The sequence below is a fragment of the Teleopsis dalmanni genome, chromosome 2 (assembly GCF_002237135.1).
Source record: "Teleopsis dalmanni isolate 2A chromosome 2, ASM223713v2, whole genome shotgun sequence".
NCBI classification, from domain to species: domain Eukaryota; kingdom Metazoa; phylum Arthropoda; class Insecta; order Diptera; family Diopsidae; genus Teleopsis; species Teleopsis dalmanni.
Window position 1 is genome coordinate 8826012 of NC_051847.1, and position 24216 is coordinate 8850227.

The 24216-nt window shown below is 31.0% G+C and overlaps 4 protein-coding genes across 5 annotated transcripts in view; 1 reads left to right on the plus strand and 3 right to left on the minus strand.

The window, feature by feature from the left end:
* Window positions 1-1079: 1079 nt before the first annotated feature.
* LOC119685143 (uncharacterized protein K02A2.6-like) lies at window positions 1080-2054 on the minus strand. Its single transcript, XM_038099352.1, has one exon. It carries the CDS (start codon window positions 2052-2054, stop codon window positions 1080-1082), a length of 975 nt encoding a protein of 324 aa, XP_037955280.1.
* Window positions 2055-2269: 215 nt separating this feature from the next.
* Window positions 2270-3631, minus strand: LOC119685154 (uncharacterized protein K02A2.6-like). Its single transcript, XM_038099366.1, has one exon. It carries the CDS (start codon window positions 3629-3631, stop codon window positions 2270-2272), a length of 1362 nt encoding a protein of 453 aa, XP_037955294.1.
* A 775-nt stretch (window positions 3632-4406) lies between these two features.
* On the plus strand, window positions 4407-8596 carry LOC119680090 (kinesin-like protein costa). 2 transcript variants are annotated; one of them, XM_038092733.1, is made up of 3 exons: window positions 4407-5921; window positions 5979-6424; window positions 6485-8596. In XM_038092733.1, exons 1-3 carry the CDS (start codon window positions 4648-4650, stop codon window positions 8347-8349), a joined length of 3585 nt encoding a protein of 1194 aa, XP_037948661.1. In that variant the 5' UTR covers window positions 4407-4647; the 3' UTR covers window positions 8350-8596. The 2 variants fall into 2 exon arrangements, with proteins under 2 accessions (XP_037948661.1, XP_037948660.1); XM_038092732.1 differs by having other exon boundaries at window positions 5979-6427; window positions 6485-8595.
* An 11195-nt stretch (window positions 8597-19791) lies between these two features.
* The window catches only part of LOC119685166 (rhythmically expressed gene 5 protein-like), a 5749-nt gene continuing 1324 nt past the window's right edge, over window positions 19792-24216 (minus strand). The window contains exon 3 of the mRNA XM_038099382.1: window positions 19792-19913. Within this exon, the coding sequence (XP_037955310.1) occupies window positions 19792-19913 (122 nt within the window). The remainder of the gene's footprint in view (window positions 19914-24216) is intronic.

Sequence of the window (24216 nt, forward strand, 5' to 3'; positions counted from 1 at the left end):
CAGTTGTTGTTCATTTATATTTTATATATAAAACATATGGCACATATTTCAAATTTGGTAAATTCATTTGTGGTAAATTTATTTCTAAGATGATTAAATGAGCTGATTTGTTGATATTGAGCTTATTTATATAAAAGCAGTTTGTATAGAGTCATTAGCGGCTATAATGAGCAAATTCGCCTAAATGAGAGAGTGCGAATGTGCTATTAAATTGTAAATATGCGTCACAGAAATAAAGCGTTTTAGTTATGATTATTAAAAACTCTCATTCATATACAAATAGTATTTTTATATAATCTAAAAACTATACATTCATGTCTAATTGGTTGATGTGCAGTCTTAATTAGTTTGAATATAGTATATATCGGTTTGTATTCAATATGAATTTTATACGTAAATGCAAATTAAAATTTTTTAGATATTAATATAAACTTTTTTAAATCAAATTTTCGTTGGACATGTTAATAACAATGACAATAGTTGGTTAACAAAGCTTTTATTTTCAAAGTAAGTGAACCAGTTAAGATGCGATCTGGCTTATGTACATATATAATGCTTAGGAAAATATACAAAAACCATTCAATGATGAAAATGTATGTGTTGTAAGCGTATTTAATGTAAAATTAATGAATTATATATCAATTAAAAATTGATAAGTTGATAAAATAATAATAATCGAAATTGAAATCGAACTTGGAATTATATATCAAATATTAAGTTGATAATAATTGTTATGTTCTTATATATAACAACATATACTTTATTACTTAAAGTATTATAATAATTTACAATTTAATCTTAATAAATATTATGATTACACCACAGCACGTTTACTCTGCTTTGCACGATTCCGACAACAACTACGCATTTTGTCTTTTTTACTTCTTTCTCTATTTCTTTATGCAGTGTTGCCATTATCGAATATACTACAGTTCCTCCCCCATCAAATAGTCCCGTAACCTTTTTGGCGGTTACCTTTTTGGCGGTTGCCGGTACGGTCGCGATTTTAATGTTTCATCTCTTTTATCTTTTTCTTCTAATGACCCCTCTACTTGACTATCTGGTAGGATATATTCATTTCATGACTGACCTGCACTTACTTGGTCGTCTTGCTCTTCCGGTTGTGCCACTGAAGTTACTGCTACTGGAGTTATATTGGATTCTAACCTTGTCGGTGTCTCCGAAACTCGCTTATGCAACTGGTCAATATGTCTCGACAATATGTCACTATTTGATTGAATTTTGTAGTTGCGATCTCCTGTTGATTGTATAATCCCTGGCATCCACTTTTCACCTCTTCCAAAATTTCGGTACCAAACACTTTCACCACACTGGAAACTGCGAACTGGTTTTATTTGTTTGGAATACTCATCAGAAGTTAGCTGCTTCTGAGTGTTGTGATCACTGGGGTGCAAATGAACTAACAATGTTTTCAACTTCCTTCCCATCAAGATTTCTGCTGGACTCAAATTTGAATTTGCATTAGGAGTTGTACGCAGATGCAAAAGTATATTTGCCAAATTCTTACTGATGTCTGAAGACTGCATTTTCTTAAGGTGATTCTTAATGGTTTGTACAAACCTTTCTGCTTGCCCGTTTGACGATGGATGATACGGTGCCGTACGTATGTGATTTATACCGCTAAGTTTTAAATATTTCTCAAATTCTTCTGACACAAACGTTCGCCCATTATCGGACACAATGGTATCTGGTATACCATGTGTTGCAAATATTTCTCTCATTAACTCGATTGTTCTAATCGCATTTATTTTACTGGTTATTTTTACCTCTATCCACTTGCTATGAGCATCTACGACGATAAAAAAATTTGTACCCATAAAGGGTCCCGCATAATCAATATGTAACCGTGACCATGGCCTTAGCGTTGCTGGCCATGGTTTACCTGCTGCTACTGGAGGATTCTTTTTGTTACATGCACACTTTTCACAACGTCTGGCTAACATTTCTATATCTTCATCTAAACCAGGCCACCAAAAATAGCTTCGCGCAACTGCTTTCATTGCCGACATGCCTTGATGAACTTCGTGCAACATCTCAAGTATTCTGGGACGTAGTGTTGCTGGTATTATTACCCTGGCTCCCCATAACAAACATTGTGCATTCACTGATAGTTCCTGGATTTTATTCACAAACGGTTTAAACTGGATTGATTTATATGGCAAAACTGTATCTTTCCTTTGGATATGCCACATTACTTTTGATAGTATTGGATCTCTTCTGGTTGCTTGTGCAATTTCTTTCGCAGTGATTAAAAACTGTTCCTCAGCCTCATTGCAGTATAATATTTCAGGTATTTCCGGTATTTGTTTGCCCACTCACTAAAGGATATTGAACGTAGTGCGCCTTCATCTTCCAACTTCTTTAATGCTGCTTCCACCTTGAGTTTTAGTGCAAACGGCACTTGTCGATATCGAAGAAATTTCGGTTTACTTGAAACTGACATTTGTAACTTCACAGGATTTCCCTTGTAATCTCCAAGATTTCCATCAAAAACTGAACTGAAGTTCATCACTTCTACTGGAATAGTTGATTCTATATTGCATAAATTGCTGGTTATAGTAATTCCCAAATCGTTAAACCAATTTCGACCGATTAGAGCCGGACCTTCACCCGCTGCTACTAACAACTTTAGTTTCTTTGTGACGTTCCCAACCGAGACTGGTACTTCTGCTTCTCCACTCAGTTTAAGATTTTTCTCTGTTCCCCAAGTTCTTAATTGTATTTGACTTGGTTTTAGCGGAATATACGGCATTTTTTCTCTAAATAACTTTTCACTTATTATTGAGTAACTTGCCCCCGAATCTATTTCCATTTGTACCGGTGACTTACTTATCGTAATCACTCTCTTGACCGATGGACTACCTTTAACGAACATTGACCATAAATACTCTGTCTTTTGAGTTTCCTGGTTTGTATCTAAAAGATTTACTCTGTTTAGTCTTCTTCCATTATTTGTTGCTGGCTTTTTGGTTTTTGCTTTTTTTATACAAGCTCTCTCAATATGTCCACGCTTTTTGCAATAATAACATTCCGCGTCTTTAAATTTGCACTGATCTGAATGATGATTTCCTCGACAACGATAACAATTCTGAATATGGTCCACTGGAGCACGATTTGGTTTTACCTTGTTGCTTGAAATTTTATTCAACCCTGGTAGGCTGGCTGACGTTTTAAGTTCCGTCGCATTCTTTTGTGCTGTTTCTGATGCTATAGCTTCCTCCTGCGCTATTTTTAGTGTTAACTGGTCATTCGCCAGGAGCCGCTTTTGTAAATTTTCATCGCGCATGCCACAGACTAGTCTGTCTCGTAACATTTCTTCCAAATCCTTGAAATTGCAGTCTTGGCTCAATTTCCTTAGCGCTGCCAAATATTCAATAATTGATTCGTCCTCTACTTGGTTTCTCCGATAAAATTTAAACCTTTCAATTATTGCATTCGCTGCCGGACAAAAATAGTTGGTCAATAACTTAGTTGCCGCCTCAAATGTGAATGTTTCCTCTACAATATTAATCGGTGTGGCAACCGATTTTAATATTGTGTAGGTTTCCGGCCCACATGACGCTAAAAAGATTGCTTTTTTCTTTTTATCGTCTGTGATTTCATTTGCCATAAAAAAAAACTCCATTTGCTCCCTGTAAGTCTTCCACTTCCCCGCGTTGCTTGGGGAAGTGGAATTTGACGCAACGTCAAATTGATCCAATACCCCAAAACTCCTCGCCATCCTTTAATTTTTATCCTCGTCGCCAACTTTGTTATGTTCTTATATATAACAACATATACTTTATTACTTAAAGTATTATAATAATTTACAATTTAATCTTAATAAATATTATGATTACACCACAGCACGTTTACTCTGCTTTGCACGATTCCGACAACAACTACGCATTTTGTCTTTTTTACTTCTTTCTCTATTTCTTTATGCAGTGTTGCCATTATCGAGTATACTACAATAATAATCGAAATTGAAATCGAATTTTTTAACTTTTTTGCATAAACAATATTCGAAACAAATACATTAAAAAGTAGTTAATATTGAATTATTTATTATGACGCTTACAAATTAACAATTGTGTTACATTAACACATTGAATCTATCATAAATCTACTTAAATCAAATAGTTTAGAATAACATAAAAGCACAGTTATAACAGATTCGTTGTTATAAGTATATATATTTTTATATATATATGGTATCTAAATTCAAAACATCAATATGGCCACTTTACTTATTTCATATTTCTGCAATATTACTAAATTAAATATATTTTACATATTACACATTAAAAACAGGTGTTAAAAAATAATTTCGAGATGTGTATGCTACTTAGCTATCATATGTATTCCAGTTCAATACGCACTACTTATTGAATGAGCTGTCAATCATGTTTGTGCGGTTGGCAACTCTAAAAAACTACTTTATTCGAATTGTTTAGTTTTTCGCCCACGCAATACTGTTTACTTTACCAACAACAACTAAAGCATATTTATAGAAAAATTGTCGTCCATGTTTTTGTAAGAAAATTATTTGCAAAAATGCGAATAAATAAAGAAGATGGTAGTGTTATAATAAACTCGAGTTTAATCACTAGCCTTTAAAATAAGTGTTGTTTACTCAATAAGAAAATGGAAATTCCAATACAAGTTGCAGTGCGCATTTTTCCCAGTCCGAATGCCAATGCATGTACAACGTCTGCGGTTAAAAACGATCCAAATGGCAATGTAAGTGCATCTCCTTGTGAAGATGAACAACGAAAATTTGCTGAAAATGCTGAAGGCACGGGATGTTGTGTGCAAACAATACCAGTCACTGCGGCGGTTCAAGGGTTTATGTCTACCGATGTACAAAATAATGTGGACAATGGAATAGCAGGGGGTTTAGTGCAAGTGGGGTCTCAAAGTTACACCATTACACATGCATTACCAGCAGATTGCACACAAAACCAAGTATACCATCAAACAGTATTTCCACTTATAAGCTTGTTCATGGAAGGTTTTGATGCGTCTGTTGTAACGTATGGTCAGCAAGGGACCGGTAAAACGTACACACTTTATGGACCTGGATTTGATTGTGTTTACGGAGAGTCCGATCAAGGAGTTGTGCAGCGTTGTGTACGTGAAATATATGCACTTATGGCTAACCATCCAGAGCGTACATATGCAGTAAATATTGGATGGGTAGAAATATGTGGTGAAGTCATACGTGACTTACTTGGTGTGGGCAACGTTCATTGTGCAAACTTGACTGATGTGTTTCAATGGTTGCAAATGGGCATGAATAATAAAGTGAACAATGGTCAAGAAACCAATAATTTTACACAAATACTAACACATACGCTGTTTACCTTTACTTTGGAACAGCAGTGGGTAACAAAGGAAGGTCTAATACAGCATCGCTTATCAACAGCCAGTTTTTCTGATTTATGTGCAACAAGACGCTTATTTATGCTGAGCTCACTTGATCAACCGCCTAGTCTACCAAATGATTTGGGTTTGCAAGCATTAGAACATGTTGTGAATACGCTCACTGATCCGGCGTTACTATATAGTGCAAATGGGAATATTCCCTACAATCAGACAACACTTACAACATTACTTAAAGATTCATTTGGGGGACGTGCGCAGACTTTAGTCATTTTATGTGTTTCACCATATGACCGTGATATGAGCGAGACTATATGTAATTTGAAGTTCGCTTTAAAAGTACAGTGTGTACGCAACTACGTTATAATGAATAGATTCTCAGATGACAATACACCTATATCGCCAGAGGTTGTTCCAGAGATGCCAAATGTGACTGGTATGGGTGGCTTGCCATCAATAGTCGATAATTTTGGTTTACAGTTTGCAGCTAGTCAATGGTTTAAATTAGTTTCTAACGCTGAGGGGCTGTTTGCGAAGTATGTTCAAGTGTACACCATTTACAATTTTATATAAAATAATTATTATATATTTAGATTGATCTCTTCGAATAACATATCGGATTTGGATAAGGAACAAATAGAGGAGTGGCTTTTTCTTAAACAAGAGTGTGAAGAATGCTTAAGTTCTAGTGAAGCTATCCTAGCAAGATCACAGAAACACCTTGGGCCTATACAAGAAGCCGAAGAGCCCGAGGAAACAGTTAGTGAGCCTGAAACCACATGTCAACAAAACTCTGATAATGACTCCGATTCAGAATCTCAACGTCCTGATTTGGACGAAAAGTTGCAATCTTTGATGAAAGATTTTAGTTTAAAAACGGATAGTTTAGTGAAGGAAAAATACAATGATTTTATTGAAAAACAGCCGAATGCTGTAATGAATAGTTTAGATAACATTCGAGACAGAGACAGAGAGAGAAGAGAAGATATAACAGAAAATCAAGTGGTAGAAAAACTAGATGAACGTAAAGGATCCACAGGTGGTATGAAAAATAAATGTATTTCGTAGTATTAGCATGATTTAAAAAATATATTTATAGGGCGTCGCCGGTCTTTACAACCTGGAGCAAGTCTTTCGAGTGCTGAAATTGCTATGCTTAATCGGGTAGCTTCGAGGGAACAAACTACAGCGTCTGACGATTTCTTTAATAGTTGTGATGATTTGAAACATGCTAAGCAAATACGTGCAGCAATAAATTCTCCAATTGAAAATATACAGCGTAAGATACGTAAATTAGATACTGACATTGAAGCAAGACAACGTCAAATTAAGGAAATTGAAAAAACAATGCAAATAAAGCAAAACATAATCACAGAATTAGTAAAAAACAGTGAAACACGTACAAAAGCCAAGCAACGCGTAAATAAAAAGAAATCAAAACTCGAAGCTGATTACGAAAAGAGCAAAAAACAATTGACAAAAGCTATAGCTCAGGGTAAAGAGGAGAACGAAATAGCTCGTTTGACAGCTTCCATTCAACATATTCAACAACGTCTGCAGGATCTCAGCTCTATGAAGCATATAGCAGGTGAATGTGGACAGAAAGTAAAACGACTTCACCAGTCATTGCAAGAGTACAAAAAACTGATCGATGATTTACAAAAACAAATTAAAAAAGAAAAAAAAGCGAGAGATCTGCTTGATATAGAATTGCGTACTCTAAAAGAAAAACAAAGCAACAAAGCCGTTGTTAAAGTCGATGTTGGTGGTTTAGAAGAGCGTGGTAGGAATCTAAAAGAAGTTCAAGCACGCATATCGCATTTGGACCATGTACTGCGAGAGAAGTCTGAAAATCTCGAACAATATGATGAAACAGAAATGGAACAAAAAGAAGGTTTGCGGCATGAAATTCGAAATCTACGACATACACGCGATCATCTGCTCGATCAGCGTTGCACACTCGATCGCAAACTGAAACGTGATAAAATTTTATCACATCGTGAAGAGCGTAAGCTATTGGAATGTGATGAGGCAATTGAAGCTATCGATGCTGCAATCGAATTTAAAAATGAGCTTATTTGTGGTCATAAATCCATCGACACAAGTGAACGCATACAACGCGAGAAGGGCGAACAAATGTTAATGGCACGTTTAAATAAGCTTTCAACAGAAGAAATGCGTACGTTGTTGTATAAATACTTTACAAAGGTAATCGATTTACGCGATTCTTCACGTAAATTGGAAGTGCAACTAATACAATTGGAACGCGAACGAGATGCTTGGGAATGGAAGGAACGTGTGCTCTCAAATGCAGTACGACAGGCACGTTTAGAGGGTGAACGTAACGCAGTTCTGTTACAACGTCAGCATGAAATGAAGTTAACACTTATGTTGCGACATTTAGCTGAGGAAACAACAAGTGCCAGTTCAGCTAGTTATGGTGAACCACCACATTATATACGACCCAATAATTTAGCTTTACCTACACATGCAACAAATTCGACAAATTCATCACAATATACCGACTGTGACTTCGAAATGGATTTCTATAAGAATACAGCAACGGCAACAGCACAGACAAACAAAATGATAAAGGCACACAAGCATGGAGACTTGGAAATATGTCCTTTGCCGGATGCTTTGACTAAATATAAACCATTAGATAAATTAAAGGAGAAAGAGCGTGAATCGAAAAATAAATTGTTTCCCAAATTTCAGGTACTTATGCGTTATGCCGGACAATCAGTTTCAGTGGCACAAAACAATAATGACACACATCAATATCAGCAACAGCAGCCGCATGGTGCAGCCAGCGGGCATGGCAGCAATAGAAAGAAAGAAAAAGAAGCCATTGCTGCTATACCACAAGAGAATCTTAAACGTTTAATATCTGCCCCATCAGCAACCAAAGTAACAAGACAAAAGAATAAAATCATTATACAGGATGCGACACGCAAAAATTAGACACTTCCTACAATTCGCAAGTACTGAGTATGTATGAAACTAGTAAGTTACTACAAAATAAATTTTAGAATTTAGGATAAAGTTTATTAATAATTAAGTGAAAAATGAGCAATTTGATATTTATTTACTTATAAACAACAGGTGTCATAAAAGAATCTTAATACTCACTAGATTTCCTATCGAAAAATTAAGAAGAGCTAAATCGTAATTTAGATATGCACATTTGATAGAAGTAAAATTAATTTGGAGAATTAAAATATAATTAATCAATTAATCAAAAGTAATGGCAGGTGAATTAAAAAAAAAATTATTGTCTTTACAAATATTCGGTAATTTGTAGAAGTTTCAATTCGCGTTTTATGTTAATTAATCAAATGAAATTAATCAATGAAGGCTCAAAATAGTTAAAGTAGAGAAAAAATTAATTCAAGAATTTAATATTAACTGAATAAAAAATTATTAAACAGCTTTGGTTTAGTATAAAAGCGTATCTAAATACCGCATAAGCAGATACAATTTATTGCAAATGCCATAAATTAAAAAAAAAAATAATTAGTGTATTTTTATTTTTTTATTATTTATTTTTTTTGTACATTTAATAATGTATTTTCAGTTTTCTTGACAAGTATTTTTATTATTTAATACTCGCATTTGCCAAATTAAGTATTTATTTTATTCAAACTACTACGTAATTTAGGTGTTGGTTTACTTAGTATTAGTACTAAAGCATTTATAAATTACTAATTGTCAATAATACTCAGTGTTTAAGTTAATGCCACCTTAAATGGAGGCAACCGAGTTATTTTTAACTAAAAAAATGAATTTTTAGTTATAGAAGCATATTTCAGAAATAGTAACGTGGCCAGGAAATATTTTCAAACCCATTTCGAACCCATTCTTTAAATGTGGAAGTATATCTTTCCCTTGGGAGAATATATTTATCATTATTATTTTTAACTAGTTATATTATGCATCGGCGCTGCTAGTCCTAGGGCATGAATATAATCTCTGTACAATGTCAGTTATTTCCGTCAATATTACAGTCAATATGATGTGATGTCTGAGCCCATTCAATCGTCGTCAAGCTAGTGGATTCCATAGTAGAGTCTATTTTGCGATGCTTCTCCCCTCTTTTCATTAGATATTTTTATAACTAATTTCATTAACTCCCTTTCCGAAATACTGACTATGCCATTGGTCAAGCTGTTTGAAAGATGATTGAAAATTTCTAAATAAGTCTTGTTTCGCTTGAAATGGCCTGTTACTGATGTATGTTGTAACATATAATAAAACAGTTACCACTGCAAGGTTTCCAATTAAAAAACCAGAAATCATTTAATATAAACATTTAATAGTTTTATAGAACCAACTGATTAATTAATAAGTCAAAAACTATGTGTAATATATTTCTTAAATGAAATTTGAAAATTGTCTCATTGTCAATTATTGGTTGTGTTGTTTTAAAAAAAATCTTTTTAAAAATTTTATTATTTTATTAATTTAAAATTCTCTTTATAAAATTTCCGACAAAAGTTCTGACCATTTTACAGTTTTATTTTATATTTAATTCATAAGTTCCATTTGCCTTTCAATTCCTACTATCGCATTCTATGTATTTATATATCTACATTTAATTCTTAGTTTTGTTAAATATATCTACATATATCTTTACCATGATTTGATTACATATTTTTTATTTTTCTGCTATATATATTATTATGATTCGTTTTAAAATGAACATGTCCGTGTAATTTATTGGTTTGGGCAAAAAGTATTTTTGTGTTTTTCTACTCGCCTTTAATAGTACTTTATCACAGTCAAGAATCAAGTATCAAGAAATATTGCTTATTCTTGTTCTGGAGATCTTAAATTATGTTCATCGTTCTTTTCGGATCATCTTTGAAATTAGGGACAAGTTTCAAAAAAAATTAGCATGTTCGCAACTTCGTCAAGGAACTATATGTTGACCATAAAACAAGGCTCTTAATCATTTGGATGAATTTGATTACGAAAAAGAAGTTCGATATTTGGATGCCTCATAAACTAAGGCGTCCAATTCCCTTCGAATTGGTCGAATTTTCTATTTCAACTTAAAACATGCTAAATACTATTTGCCCAACTTATATTATTTTAATTTTATTTTTGTATATTCATTATTTCTTTTATTAACATATCTTTTTATATATTGTAAGTTTTGTTTAGTTTTTATATATTGTGAAGATTTATATCCGCAGTATATTTAAATTTTCCAAAATTAAAAATATTAATATTTATAGAAGAATCACTGAGCACTAAATTCGAATGGATATGATATTTATTAAATATAAAATAAATTATAATTTAAAAATTATATATTTTTAAGGGTTTATATAAACTTATGTATATTTCATTTTATGAAAACCCTTTTCCTAATTAATAATTATTAATATATATAATTATTTTTTTTTATTTTAAAGTATGTTATGTAGCTTTGCTTGTCACTCAAGAGATTAAATGAAAAGTAAAATTTATTTTAGATTGTATTTTATATATTTAAATTATTATTAATATATTTAAATGTCTTATTTTATTAATTGAAATTATTATTAATAATTGTCCATTTAGAAGTCTTAAAAATAATATATTTATCGCTCTTTGGGTATTTGATCAATAAACTTTTTGAATACTCTTCATTTAATATTTAATTTTTCTAAATCGAATTAATTTACAATTATTTTTTGTTTTAAAATAATAGAATGCCATGGAATTAATGAATGAAATGAAAAATATTTAAAAATGTTAATATAAAACGTTAATTTTTTATTATTCAAATTTTTTTAGTATTACTAACAGCCCACAAAGACAATTTGCATTTAATGAAAAAAGATTGATAACATATAAAACTTTCATAATAATTTATTATAACATAATAAGTAAATACTATATATTCAAAAAATTTACAAAAATTTCTAATAAGAACCAAAAGACAAAAAATTAGTTCTAAGCAAATACCACAAAATACTCATTGAATAAAGAAAAAGCACGGAATGTAAAAGAAATAATATGATAATTAAAATAGTTTAATTAATAAATTATTTAAAACAAAAATTATTTGACATAATTTCGTTAAAGTGATATTTTGTTGTTATTTTATATATTTAATTTATAAAGTTTATATAAAAGTTTTCCATTTGTATGCACTATTTTACATATGCACATAAATAAAATTTTTAATATAATATTTGAAATGTTTCATAAATTTTGTAAACCTAAATTGTATATTTTTTTTAAAAGGTTATTTAATATTTTTTATATTAAAAAAGAAAATAACAAGAATATGTAGCTCTCAAAGCAATCCATAAACTTATGTTACCAATATTAGATATTCATAATTATTTTTTATAATTTATTGCCATATTTCATATATAAAATAACTAATTGTAAACAATCAATACATAAATATTTTACAGATCTAATAAATATACTCAAGATAAATGATATCAGTACTAAAGTTTTTTTTTTTTTGAGTTTTTATATCTGTGGAAGTATATCTTTCACAACAATCCTTATGGTAAAATTTGACTCAATTTAGTGGTTTGAGAAAATGTTTAGTTAAATAGTCCAAGCTGTCAGGTCCACGTTCCAGACCTACACGTTTGTAATGACGACTTTCTTCGTATGGATGGAGGAACGACGTAGGTTACAGCCACAGATACAGTTTCAACTGTATTACAGTTGAACAAACTGTTTCGTTCAGATTCAAAAGTAAAAATATTTTTTGTTAAATAACTCAAGAAGCGCATATCCTACAAAAGACATGAACAATCGAATAGCGTCTCAATGAAGCGAGTGTTTTAATCATGTTGTACTTGTCAATCTCTTCCTTCGAACCTCGTATTCTTACTATCATGGCGCAGATAGCAGTAATGAGGGCAATTAATGTTATGAAACCAATAGTGTTTGTTTTAGGAACTAATATGCCTAGTACCTCGGTTAAGTACCAAAATTAACGTAATACTCGTAATAATCAAATTTACTTTCCTAGATGAAAGACGCTATCTCTGTGCAATACCAAGTATACTTATTCAACAGAGGTTTGGGTATTGCCACATGATAAACAATTTATTGTCATGAATCAATCTAATTAATTTCTGACAGCTGCCGGGTTATCTCTCATAATGTTTATCTGCTGAAATGTACTTCACCACCCAAAGATCTGAGTCCAATTAATCTACAAACTTCTTTATCTTTGATATAGATTAGACTAATAATATTTCTCTTCACAGTGCTTTTGTTCTTTATTCCTTTATACATATTGAAAGTTGTCGGTTGTAGTTGCAGTCGTAATAAGTAACTTATCTGCCAGCCAGCATTTAACATCGTAGAGGAGTAAAAATCTCATCGCGCAGTTATTGTGAACACTCGCGAACGAGCTTGCGAAATCATCAAGGAATAGTGTATCGGTTGTAGTATTTGTAAGTAAGTAATAAGTTATCATTTTTTAGCAAATATTATCATTTGGTGATACTTTATAGCTACTTACAATTAAAAACGCATTGAGAGAAGAAACAATCGCCAAACAATAATCTAGACGAGTAATAGACGAGTTATCAATAACAATATCTTTGACGAGTATTATCATTTGGCGATTGTTTATGTTGGCTGGGCTTTAGTACATGATCTTACTTCTTGCTCATCGCTTTTGCAAATATGATAATGATTTTAAAGACATTCTAAGTGATATTCTCCTTTAAATTTTTTATATTCATAAAGGTACTATAGAAGTGCGTTTTAACCAGTAGTGTTTGATATTCCAGTACCAATCTTTTAAGATATAGTAATGAATATTTTAACAAGTAGTCAAAACATTTACACATTTTAAAATAATGTTTTTATTACAATTAAAATATACTTCAGTTTATCAATATACACCATATTCACCCCATACATGTCTTCAGATCATACTACGAATAAAGATTTTTTCTACATTAAGACCTCTCCATTTCATAAGCAACAAGTAGGTATTTATGAAATCCCCATTTTGCTGCAAAATAAATTGTTTTAAAAATGTCTTAAGTTTAGTTTTTTGTATAGACACATCATCTTTCCAATAGAGTTGTTTGGATTTGGAGATATATCAAAAAATTTGTTGATAAATTAAACATTTTTTATAATATTTAAAAATATATAAATGACGTTTGTGCGGAGGAAATAATATTAAGGAGTAAAATATCCCTGTTCTGTATTTAATTTTGTTTACGAATGAAGAAAGAGAGGTATGTAGATAATAATATTACCCCACATTTACTTTTCAATAGCTTTGTGACAAACAGCCGGTTGCGATTAAATCGCTTTGTGTAATTACACAAAAATATTTTTGAACTTCTTTAGCAAAACCAAACAAAGTCTTTATGTACAATTTTTGATTAATAAATAAACTTATATTAATAAATTATAAATTTTAATTGATATATTACTAAAGCTATTTAGATGAATCATTTTCAAGATATTGTGTTGTTTCCTATGCTTTTTTCTGATAGTTGGTTCTTTTTGTTTAATGTTGAAAAATGAAAAAAAGAATCCCTTGCTTACACTGGATTCACACATGAGTTTTATTTGTTGTTGCATACAATAAAGAATGAAAATTTTTGACAGCTGAAATTACAAATAAAATTGTCGTGTGAGTTCAATATTACGCATTTTCGTTTCAAGAACCCTTATTGAGTATTTCTATGTAGTGATTATTGCTTGAACTGAATGACGTGATGTAGTAATCTGATTGACATGACATATGCTAGTGTTAATTTAGAATGATTTCAATTTTACGGTATATTCTAAAATAAAATTAATAATACTAACTTGCCGCGAACACACAACTATATCAATAGATCAAACAGTACTTAAACTGTAATATAAACTGAACTGTAAAAATGATTACTATTTTGTTATTATATTAATGAGTACTTAATGAACTAAATGGTCAAGTTTTATTGTATATATGCTGTTAAATATTTTTTTTATACTTAAATAAAAGTATTACTACATATATTACAAAAGAAAACAATAAAAAACAGATTTTGTTCTAATAAATATTTTGCCAAAAACTCATTTTCAATGCGACAAAAAAACCGCCGCGCTGAAAATTTGTGTAATTCTTGTGTAATGGGAAGAGAGCCAACAAACACAAAATCTTTGGTTTTTGCTTTTAGTTTGCTTTCAACTCGCTACGGTTGCATACGTGAATACGGAAGTAACGTAGAGTTTGTGGAGTCGTCGTCGTTAGTGAAAACCGGGTTTGTGTTGTGCAAATTGTGTTTTTTTTTTCATTTTAAAAATAAATCAATTAATGCCAATGATCTAAGCATAAAAATATATAAAATAAAGAAGAAAAAAATTAAATTATTCTATATGAAAAAAATTGAAAGAGTTCATTGTGTTTTTCAGTTAAAATTATATTTGGTGTGAGGAATTGCAAACTGTGCTACACTGTAAGAGCCACCCCCGTGGATTAGTGGCGATTACAATTTAGCCGTTTTGCAATTTATGAAGTTTTAATTAAAAGTAAAATATTGTTTTTGTAATTTTCAGCTAAATTCAGCATTAAAAATTCAAAATTAAACGGTGAGTTTCGTTCGATGTATCGGGAAACGGAAGTTTCTATTTTTTCGCAGACAGGCGTTCGCATGAAAAAATGCGTATGTGTTTGCTAATAAATTAGAAGACAGGGTAGTTAAGTTGCACTGCGTATACGCCATGTTGATTATTCTGATCAATTTGTTAGCTATTTTATAAAATTATATTAGCGTATACACTATATATATTTTGTTATTCTGTAAAAACAATGTATTTTCAAAGTAATTTTTATTTTTTGTTTATGCAAATACTGTGAAGTATTGATTTTTCGCCGAAATTTTGCATCGCTACTGTGCCATATCAACCGTCACCCCACACAACGCAGCCAAAAGGGTGTGTACTGGGTGCTCTTTGTGCCGTGAATGATATGAAACATGTTTTAACAATTGGGTGGGTCTTGTAAATAAACTTTTTAACAGTATTTGATACTTTATTTCTTGTCCCAATTATATGCTAAGTATATTTAAAAATATTTTTGCTAAATATAAAAAAAATTCCGTTAAATTTACCTTAATTTTCATTGATGAATTGAGATTAGAAAAATTTTTCATTTTTCTCGTATAAATAATTCATTGCGCATGCATTGCAAAATGTCATTTGCATCCTTTTGCAATTGTCAAAATGCTGTCAAAAGCTGGTTTAAGCAGTTATAACGGTTATAACTATCCTTGTTTTTCACACAGTATTGCATGAATTCGCATTTATTTTACGCATAGTGCGACTACTTTCTAGTGAGTTCGTTGAGATTGCTTCGCTGCTGCTTGTTTACGAGATTCTTCTTAAGTTATTATAGTTGCTGTTATTGTTGTTGTTATTGTTGTTGTTGTGTTTACTTAAATTACTTTGAGCAGAGCAGCAGAGTAGCACAGTAAGGACTTGTCGCATTTATTTACCTTCAGGAAATGCCATGTCTTCGTTACTGTGTTGTTGTAGCAGGCTTTTGACACATGCTTCATGCTACTTAAACCACTCAGCTTCCATCAAATGAAATTTTAAAAATTTTGTCAGTAGGTAGGCAAGCAATTTTATGTATATATATTCTTGCACCTATATTCTTACACACTATTTTATTTCACTCATCCTTTTTTATATTTTTCCAGTCCACATTTTTAAATGTGCCTCTTTTATATTTCTTACTCCAAGAAAAAACATACTTTATTTTTCGCTTCCAGCAAACCATCATTCAGTTTATATTACTTTTGCAAAGGATATTAACCCTCATGACAGCCCGTTTAAGTGATGCTGTTTGTTAGTGTGCGGTAGTATCCTTTGTCATGATTTTGCTTGTGTCTGTGGGATTTTATTTCTCAGATCTTTTTTTTTTAGTTTGTGAATAGTTTAGAATTTTTACGAATTGTGCATTACAGCGTTATTTTGAAGTATTTGTACGAAATAAAATACTAGTTTCCTTCGCAGAGATGTCCTGTTGTCAAGTGCATTTTATATTTTTTCATTTATTATATACTTTTTTTAAAGTTTATTTTTATGTGTGTGGGATAGATTTTGTTAGGAATTTGTAAGAAAATATTGGAAATACACTAATATGTATGGAGTGCCAGATGAACCACAAATTGAAAAATGAGTAATAAGAGAAATGAAATTATATAAATTATCTATACAACACATTGACTGTATATAGTGTATATGTATAACTATTGATCATCAGATTTATATAGTTTCCTTGTAATTTTGAAATCACAGTCTGTTATTAATGTTTGGAATAAGAAAATTCAAAACTTGTAGTATTATAGAAATACTTATAATAATACTTATATAATTTGAAGTATTATTGATCATTTCTCTTATAGTGTGTTCTCAGTAATCTCAGTAATTATAATATTGGACTTAATTTTGAAGTTAGTTTGACTTAAACTATCGGTTTCTATAAATTGCTCCATATTTCTTCTTTACTTTTATATATATTTTTAGATTTCCTTGTCCTACTATTAATGCTTTGCCATACAACCGGGCAAAGATAATAAGTCATAAATTGAATTCATAAGGATCTTTTAAATAAGATGTCAGACATATAAAAATAATGCTTAGTAGAATGATATTTGAATGATATATGTTAGAAAATGGGGATTTTTTCGTACCTTACTATCTATTCTCTAGTTTATAAAGCAGATTCTGTGTAGTATTGACATAATAATTTACTTATAAATATGTATATGATCATTATGCCACTGTAGGAAGATGTTATCATACTTGTCATGGGATCTACTTGCTGATTTGTTTAAAATTCATTCAATTCATTCGATTTAGAATATACTTTAAGTAATATAATTCAGATAACATAGTACTTAGATTACAAATGGTATCATAATATGCCATTTAGTATCTAAAAGTGTTTATATTTACCTAGCGTATAGGTAATTTTGTTGAATAATATTTTTATTAATTTTTTGTGTTCTCATATTTATTTCTTAATACGCTGTTTTGATGAATATTATTTTTATTAGCTATTTGTTCTCCAATTATTAGTACAAAGCGCTGCTATAGAATATATATCTAATGTATTAATAGGAGAAATATCTTCTGAAACGTGTACGGTCAAGCGACTTCTAATCTTCTGCTGCTATTAAAAGCTTTTGTAGATAAGAATGATTGTAGCGCTATATTTCTTTCAAAGACTTTAATATGATTGAAATGTAATAATAATAATATGGATATGGAATTTATTGTAATATATTGTTGATCTTGAAGGAAAGTCAGTTCAAGTTAAATTTTTGTTACCTTTTCAGTTTCTTTAAATGGTGGGTCAATAAATTAGAGGATTTAATATACAACACCCACCGTTAAGTACAATTCTCATATTTTAATAAAAATATTAAAAATATTCAATATATCAAATAAAAAAAAAATTATGTATTCAAGAGATTTTAACGGTTCCGCGCTGAAAAGCATGAAACATCTGCATGTCATTCCAAAAGCTTGTCTGTATGTCAGTTGCCCATGTTGTATACTCATGGTTGTTATAAAAGGAAATAAATGCACGCAGCCACCCCTACTTCTGGTCATTATAAAATATATTTCCTCGTTTCAGAAAGCATATTTATAAAAATGTAATGAATGGACAAGTTTTGGTAAACAAAAATCAACAAAAACCGAAATTCAAATGAAATTTTGTAGATATAAAAAAAATGTTTGTGACTGAATTAACGAATTTTTTATTAGTCACTCCCGTTCGAACTGAGTGAGTGTAAGCTGAGTTTTCAGCCATGAACTTCTGATATCGAAAATTTATGTAAATTGAAAACAAACATTCTGAGGGGTGAATACAATACCTAAATTAATTTCAAAATATTATGTGAACATATAACGAAGAATCAAATTCGACAAAGAAATGAAAACAATAAAAATTCTTAATTTAAAATTTGATGTGTTAACCGAAAGCTTTAAATGCAGTATAAAAAGGTACACAGAATTGTGGGAATTGTAGGATTCTTCAAAAGTCAGTGGCGCTGCAAGGCTTCGAATAGCAACCGACGCAATTCCCTTTTTTACTACTAAATAAAGAAATATTACTACTCAAAAAATTACTGGTACTTATAACCTCTTTATTAAAAATTTTATTTAAATATTTGCACTAACATTCGTTTTAAGTGCATTTTTTGGTTGTCGAAGTTGTCGGTTATGGACAAAAGCCAAATATTTGCGTGTCTTGAACCAAAAATGTATTCCACATGTCGAACTTCGGCTGTGTTTGCCATTGAATATTTGTCTGGCAGCCCTCATCCATTTAATTAAAATTCTAGTGCACTTGCTCCACTGATTCTGGTGTGCTTTGTGTCGGGCCCATTTGCAAATTTAGTAATGCAGTTATCATTGACTGTGAGTAATGAATTTGCTTCATGACTTTGTCATTGAATCGCTGTAGACATAAAAAATGCATAAATTTCAAGAAATTATAATTCCTGTATACATAATTTGATATATGAATATATTTTAGATATTATAATTGATATATTTTCAAATGATATTGTATTACTTTGAATAATCTCAAAAAAGATAAATGTTTGTGATAACTTATAGGCCATTGTTTGTAAAAAAACAAACTGGTTGACATTCGTTTCATTTTGGATAGTTATATCTTATATATATAATTCTTCTGTACGTGTGTTGACAGTGAACTCCTCCTAAACGGCTGAACCGATTTTGATGAAATTTTTTGTGTGTGTTCAAGTGGATTGAAGGAAGGTTTAGATTCACAATTTGGCCAACTGGATAATGTCTTTTTAATTAATTTTTTATTTTTTGGTATCCATGTACATTTATATTAGAAATTTAAAATTTATTCATGCTTACTTTGATTTGTTTAACAAGTTTAAAATCTCTAAAATGATGTATATGGATACCATAAATGTATATGGTTACCAAAAAACTGTATAATAATTAAAAATACGTTATCCAGTGGGCCAAATTGTGAATCTAAACCATCCTTGAATTCACTTGAACACACGCAAAAAAGAAGAATTATATATATAAAGAAGGTATAAATAACGTACAAAAAACAATACCACGCCTTCGTGGACGAGAAGGAAATATTGGTCGACGGACTCGGAATTCACAATTACTCCAGATCCATCGGTTAAATAGATCGCCAGAAAACAATGAAAATGTAACAAACCAGGATACAATCACACGTGCTAATGAAAGTCAAGAGCAACGCAACAAACCCCTTCGAGCTAATGCATTGAGACAAAGACTGGCCCGTCAACGAGTCACCGACACATTCAGAACACGTGAACAACAGCGTTTGCAAGTGTATCGCACATTGACACGTGCATCATTTCATCGCCTTGCTTTTGAATATGAGTCGGATATCGACTATTCGTCACATTCACTCAAATACAAAGGTGAATCGGCCGGTTTCTGTTGCGCATCTGGAAAAGTTGTATTGCCACCATTGAATTCGCCGCCAGAACCATTGAAAGCACTATTGGCTGGAGCTACATCTCAATCTAAATTGTTTTTTTCGTAAAATTCGCAAATTCAATTCGTGCTTTCAAATGACATCATTTGGAACAACAAAATTCGTTCAGAATGAGAATGGTCGCAATTTTCAATCAACGTTTAAGATTCAGGGCCAAGTGTATCACCAAATTGGTTCTTTAATGCCGATGCCCAATAACGATCCCAAATTTCTGCAAATCTACTTCATGAGTGATGAGAAGCAGCAACTAAACGCACGTTGCCAGTACAACCATATCGACCAGATGAAGGAGCAAGAAATTGTGGGTATTTTAGAACTGTTTTTAAAAAATCACAACCAGTTGGTCCAGTTCTTCAATACCGTTTCAAACAGACTGCTAAACGACAACTATACAAACCATGAATGCTACCATATAACTTAAGATTAAAAATTGACTCACCTATAATCATGCTGAGGTGAAATTATTTGCGAAATCTGACAGACTTACCAACACCGCGTTATCAAATTTCTGAATGGTTACATGCTCCTCGGGGAGGTGTGCAGATCTGAGGTCAATAATTGCTTAGTCTGATGAAGTGATAAACAATAACCTTTTTTCATTTAAATGTAGTGCTTATAAGGATTTGAAGTAACATGAAAATATTTGTAACATAAGTAATGCATGTAGATCAAAAGAAAAAATCAATTCAAAATAATTTTCGCATTAAAATGCTAAAGGTTAAGTTAAATAACAACAAATATTATAACTCAGCTGAGCCAGGGAAATTAATTGCAAGGGGAAACAACGTTCGCCGGGTCAGCTAGTGCATTTATATATTATTTTCAATCTTGTGATTGTAAAAATATCCTATATTTATTGTTATTATGCGGCTTATATTAGGCAATATGAAAAGTGTCCACGATTTTTTCACTAAATGTTAGATATCTGGCAAAACTACGTTTTATTTATCAGCATGCCACCCAAACGCTATTACTTTCTATTTTTTTTTTTAGGTATAACATACGGAATAACAAATAATAAAACGTATAGAACTTAAAAAATCATTTACGCATAAGTTTACTTGACATGTCAGACTTTTTAAATTAAGAGGAGAGGCGCTAAAATGTTCCATTCTCTCTGATACAATATTAAAGCCAATAATTAGCCATATGCGTTGTTAAATCCATTATTCCGTTTATAGATAAACCTTTGTTTAGTACCAAATGTTTAAAAGTTACCCTTAAAATAGAGTTAAACGCATAAAAAAGCCACATGCAAGTTTAACGAGTGATTCATGTTAGATGGGTAGTACCAAGGGTTAATAGATATTTATTTAGAAAAATTTCGGTGGTTGGTAAACCCGCTTAACGCATGCGTTATGTACTCAACAAGCGGGTGAAATTGCTAAAACTGAATGAAATTATATTAAATATTTGTGAGGCACACTGCTGGCACGTGTGTTGATAATAATAAAATTTAATTAAATTAATTTCAAATACAAAAAATATATTGAAGTTAAACTTGATCTTAATTAAAAGCAGCTTATCACTCTTCTTAAATTTTTTAAATATTTTCAAAGTTATTTTAGTAATGCATTTACACAAAAGCATTTCTGAAATATTTCCTAAAGCCACAATTAATTTATGCTGCACTTAAGCGAAAATAACTCCATTAAAGCTACAAATTGGTACTATTAGTGATTTCCTGAACGAAAAATTAGACGCTCATAAAAGTCAAACCACAGAATAAAGTTTCTTTGGGTTCTTCAGCTGCATCATGCATCAGTTGTGGCAGCGAATGCGATTGCTGCATGCCAAATGTAACGACACATATCGCAAATGCCGCACAGCAAGAGCTCCAGCAGACATGAAAAAAGTAGACGAAAGTTGACTTTCGTGACTTCCGTCAGAAAACCGCATAGTATATGGCATATGGGATACACAATGGCTTTGTGTAGATATTGCAGGGCCTCGAAATCCGTTTGAATATTGACAACAAAACACAAAAGTGTCTACTTAAGTAACAAACAATAAAAATATATTTTCATTAGAATTTCTTGAGGCACAAATCTTGAGTGACAATTTCTATGTTTACACAGCTGAAGTTTTAATTTAAAGAATATAAAATTATTTGCTGCAGAGTTATCGAATATGAAGAGTCTAGATTAGTTAATGCATGGTCATGCAACATTTCAGATGCATACAGTCTATCACACATTGCAGAAATTTAAATGGTTTTATGTTTAAGATGCACGAGCGCAGACGCTTAATAATATAATTAATGCGGAAGAAGCACTTAAAATATTGTTTAATGGTGAATACGTAAATTATATCGCTTTGATTTGTTATATAAAATAATGCAGTCGTTCTGATTTCTTCTTCTTTTATTGTACTTAGACCTTTTTCGGTTTCTTTTTCCTGAAATTGCGATTTCGAAAGAGAGTTTTTCAGCTGTGCGTGAGGTAAGGTGATTTCGAAAATACTACTAATACAAACTGTACCCTATATACCTAGAATCAGATAATTGACGAAATTAAAGTTTGCTTACTCCAGCCAAAGCCTACTTTTTTAATCTCGGAGTTTTTTCAGCAAACATTTTTACGCGATCCCAATTGTTTTCCTGTTACCGTCCTTGTTTTCTGTCACCGTCCTTGGAGAGAAAACACCAACTTGTGTTGCTAGTGCTTCTCAATCCGGCACCACTTATTGCACTCAAAGAATGTGTATTCTGCGGTATCATTCTCAGATCCGCAATATATACCGTTTGGTGACTGTACTTTGCGCATGCGGTCGAGGTAGCTGTTGAAATATTCAACTGTCGCCAGAATGATGTGTCTGACTCCTACTTTGTAGTATACGAACTAAAACACTCCCTCTTCTTCTGCGGGATTTCTTCCCCCGAGACAAGCTGTTGTAAGTGCCGATACTGTAGTTAGCATAACCATTTGTAAGAGATTTGATGATATGAATTAACTTGGTAGAGATACTGTTTGCATTACAGGATTAAATAGTAAAACTCCCAGAATAAATAAATATTCTTATAACTTGTAAAACTGTAACAAATTTTTTTTTTATTTAAAAATTTGTATAGTTAAATTTATCTTATTTATTTCTTTCCCTTGCCCTTGTCATTCGGAAAGATTGCAAATCATTTTAAAATTCTTTTGAGAGTGCTTTCAATCATCGGAAGATAATTGTAGATTATGAAAATATTCTTGAAATATTTTTTTTTTGAAGTTCTAACTTTTGTAATATTTAAATTTTCATTTTGACGCATTGTTCTGATGTATTTCATATGCACCAAATCACATCACACATCGAGATCTCCAATTTTTAAAAAATCTTTTAGCGCCAACTTTTGTGAAAAAACTCTTCAGACGCATTTTTAATGATTTGAACATATTGTAAATTTATTTAACATGTAAAAAGATTTGTTTACTTTTTTAAAAAAAACTTAAATTTTTAAGTTTTCACAACAATCTGAACACATTTGCTCAGTATTGAAGTAATTTTGAAATCTTTATTACAGACAAAATCACTATTTACACATAAAATTTTATGGTTCACTCGTTCCTAGACATAAAGTATGTTTTTGTTCTCCTAATTACATTTTCAGTCCAAAATTGAAAATATTCCGTATAGCTTTCAAAATAATATTATCTTTTTTTAAGTTATGTACTTATGCGTATATAGATAAATTTAAAGTATGTAGCGCAAATGAAAGGGTTAACTATTGGTTTTAATTTATTGGAATAGTTTTTTGGCAGAAGTTGGATAGATGGAGCGAGTAATGATATCCACATCATAGGCACTAATATCAGGAACCAAAAAAGCAAAATCTTTAAGAATGGGATGTTATAGTGGTACAAGATTAGATCGTTAAAGGACTGTTACGAAAAATAAGAAAACAAGAAGAAAATAAAAAGACAAAATTTATATCTATAATTCGAGTTTTGCAATTATTATTTCTGTTTCCACATTTTTTTTAATATTAAATTAATTATGCACCACGTATATCGTTTGTATCACAAGTATCTAGTCCGTAATTATATAGACTGTATCAAGTCAAAAATATTTAGTTCAACAAATATTAACAAGATACATTTTAAACAAGAAATAAAATTGGAATAAAATTGTAAACTAAATTAGTACTAAATATTATCTTTTAATCCAGCCAATATTATTTAGTTTGATGTCTTAAATCAAACTAAAGAAAAGCTATAATTAGTTTGCTTCAGGGATCAATTACAAGTCAGTAAAATGCGCCTCTGTCTAGTAGGAAATACCCTGTATATTAATGATTAATTTTAATTTATTTCGTAATTATTAATGTAATATTT

Coding starts and splice junctions, on each gene's coding strand:
- LOC119685143 (XM_038099352.1), bottom strand. CDS start 2,054: ATGTTGCACGAAGTTCATCAAGGCATGTCGGCAATGAAAGCAGTTGCG.
- LOC119685154 (XM_038099366.1), bottom strand. CDS start 3,631: ATGGCAAATGAAATCACAGACGATAAAAAGAAAAAAGCAATCTTTTTA.
- LOC119680090 (XM_038092732.1), top strand. CDS start 4,648: ATGGAAATTCCAATACAAGTTGCAGTGCGCATTTTTCCCAGTCCGAAT. Junction 5,922..5,978: donor GCTGAGGGGCTGTTTGCGAA/GTATGTTCAAGT, acceptor TTATATATTTAG/ATTGATCTCTTCGAATAACA. Junction 6,428..6,484: donor ACGTAAAGGATCCACAGGTG/GTATGAAAAATA, acceptor ATATATTTATAG/GGCGTCGCCGGTCTTTACAA.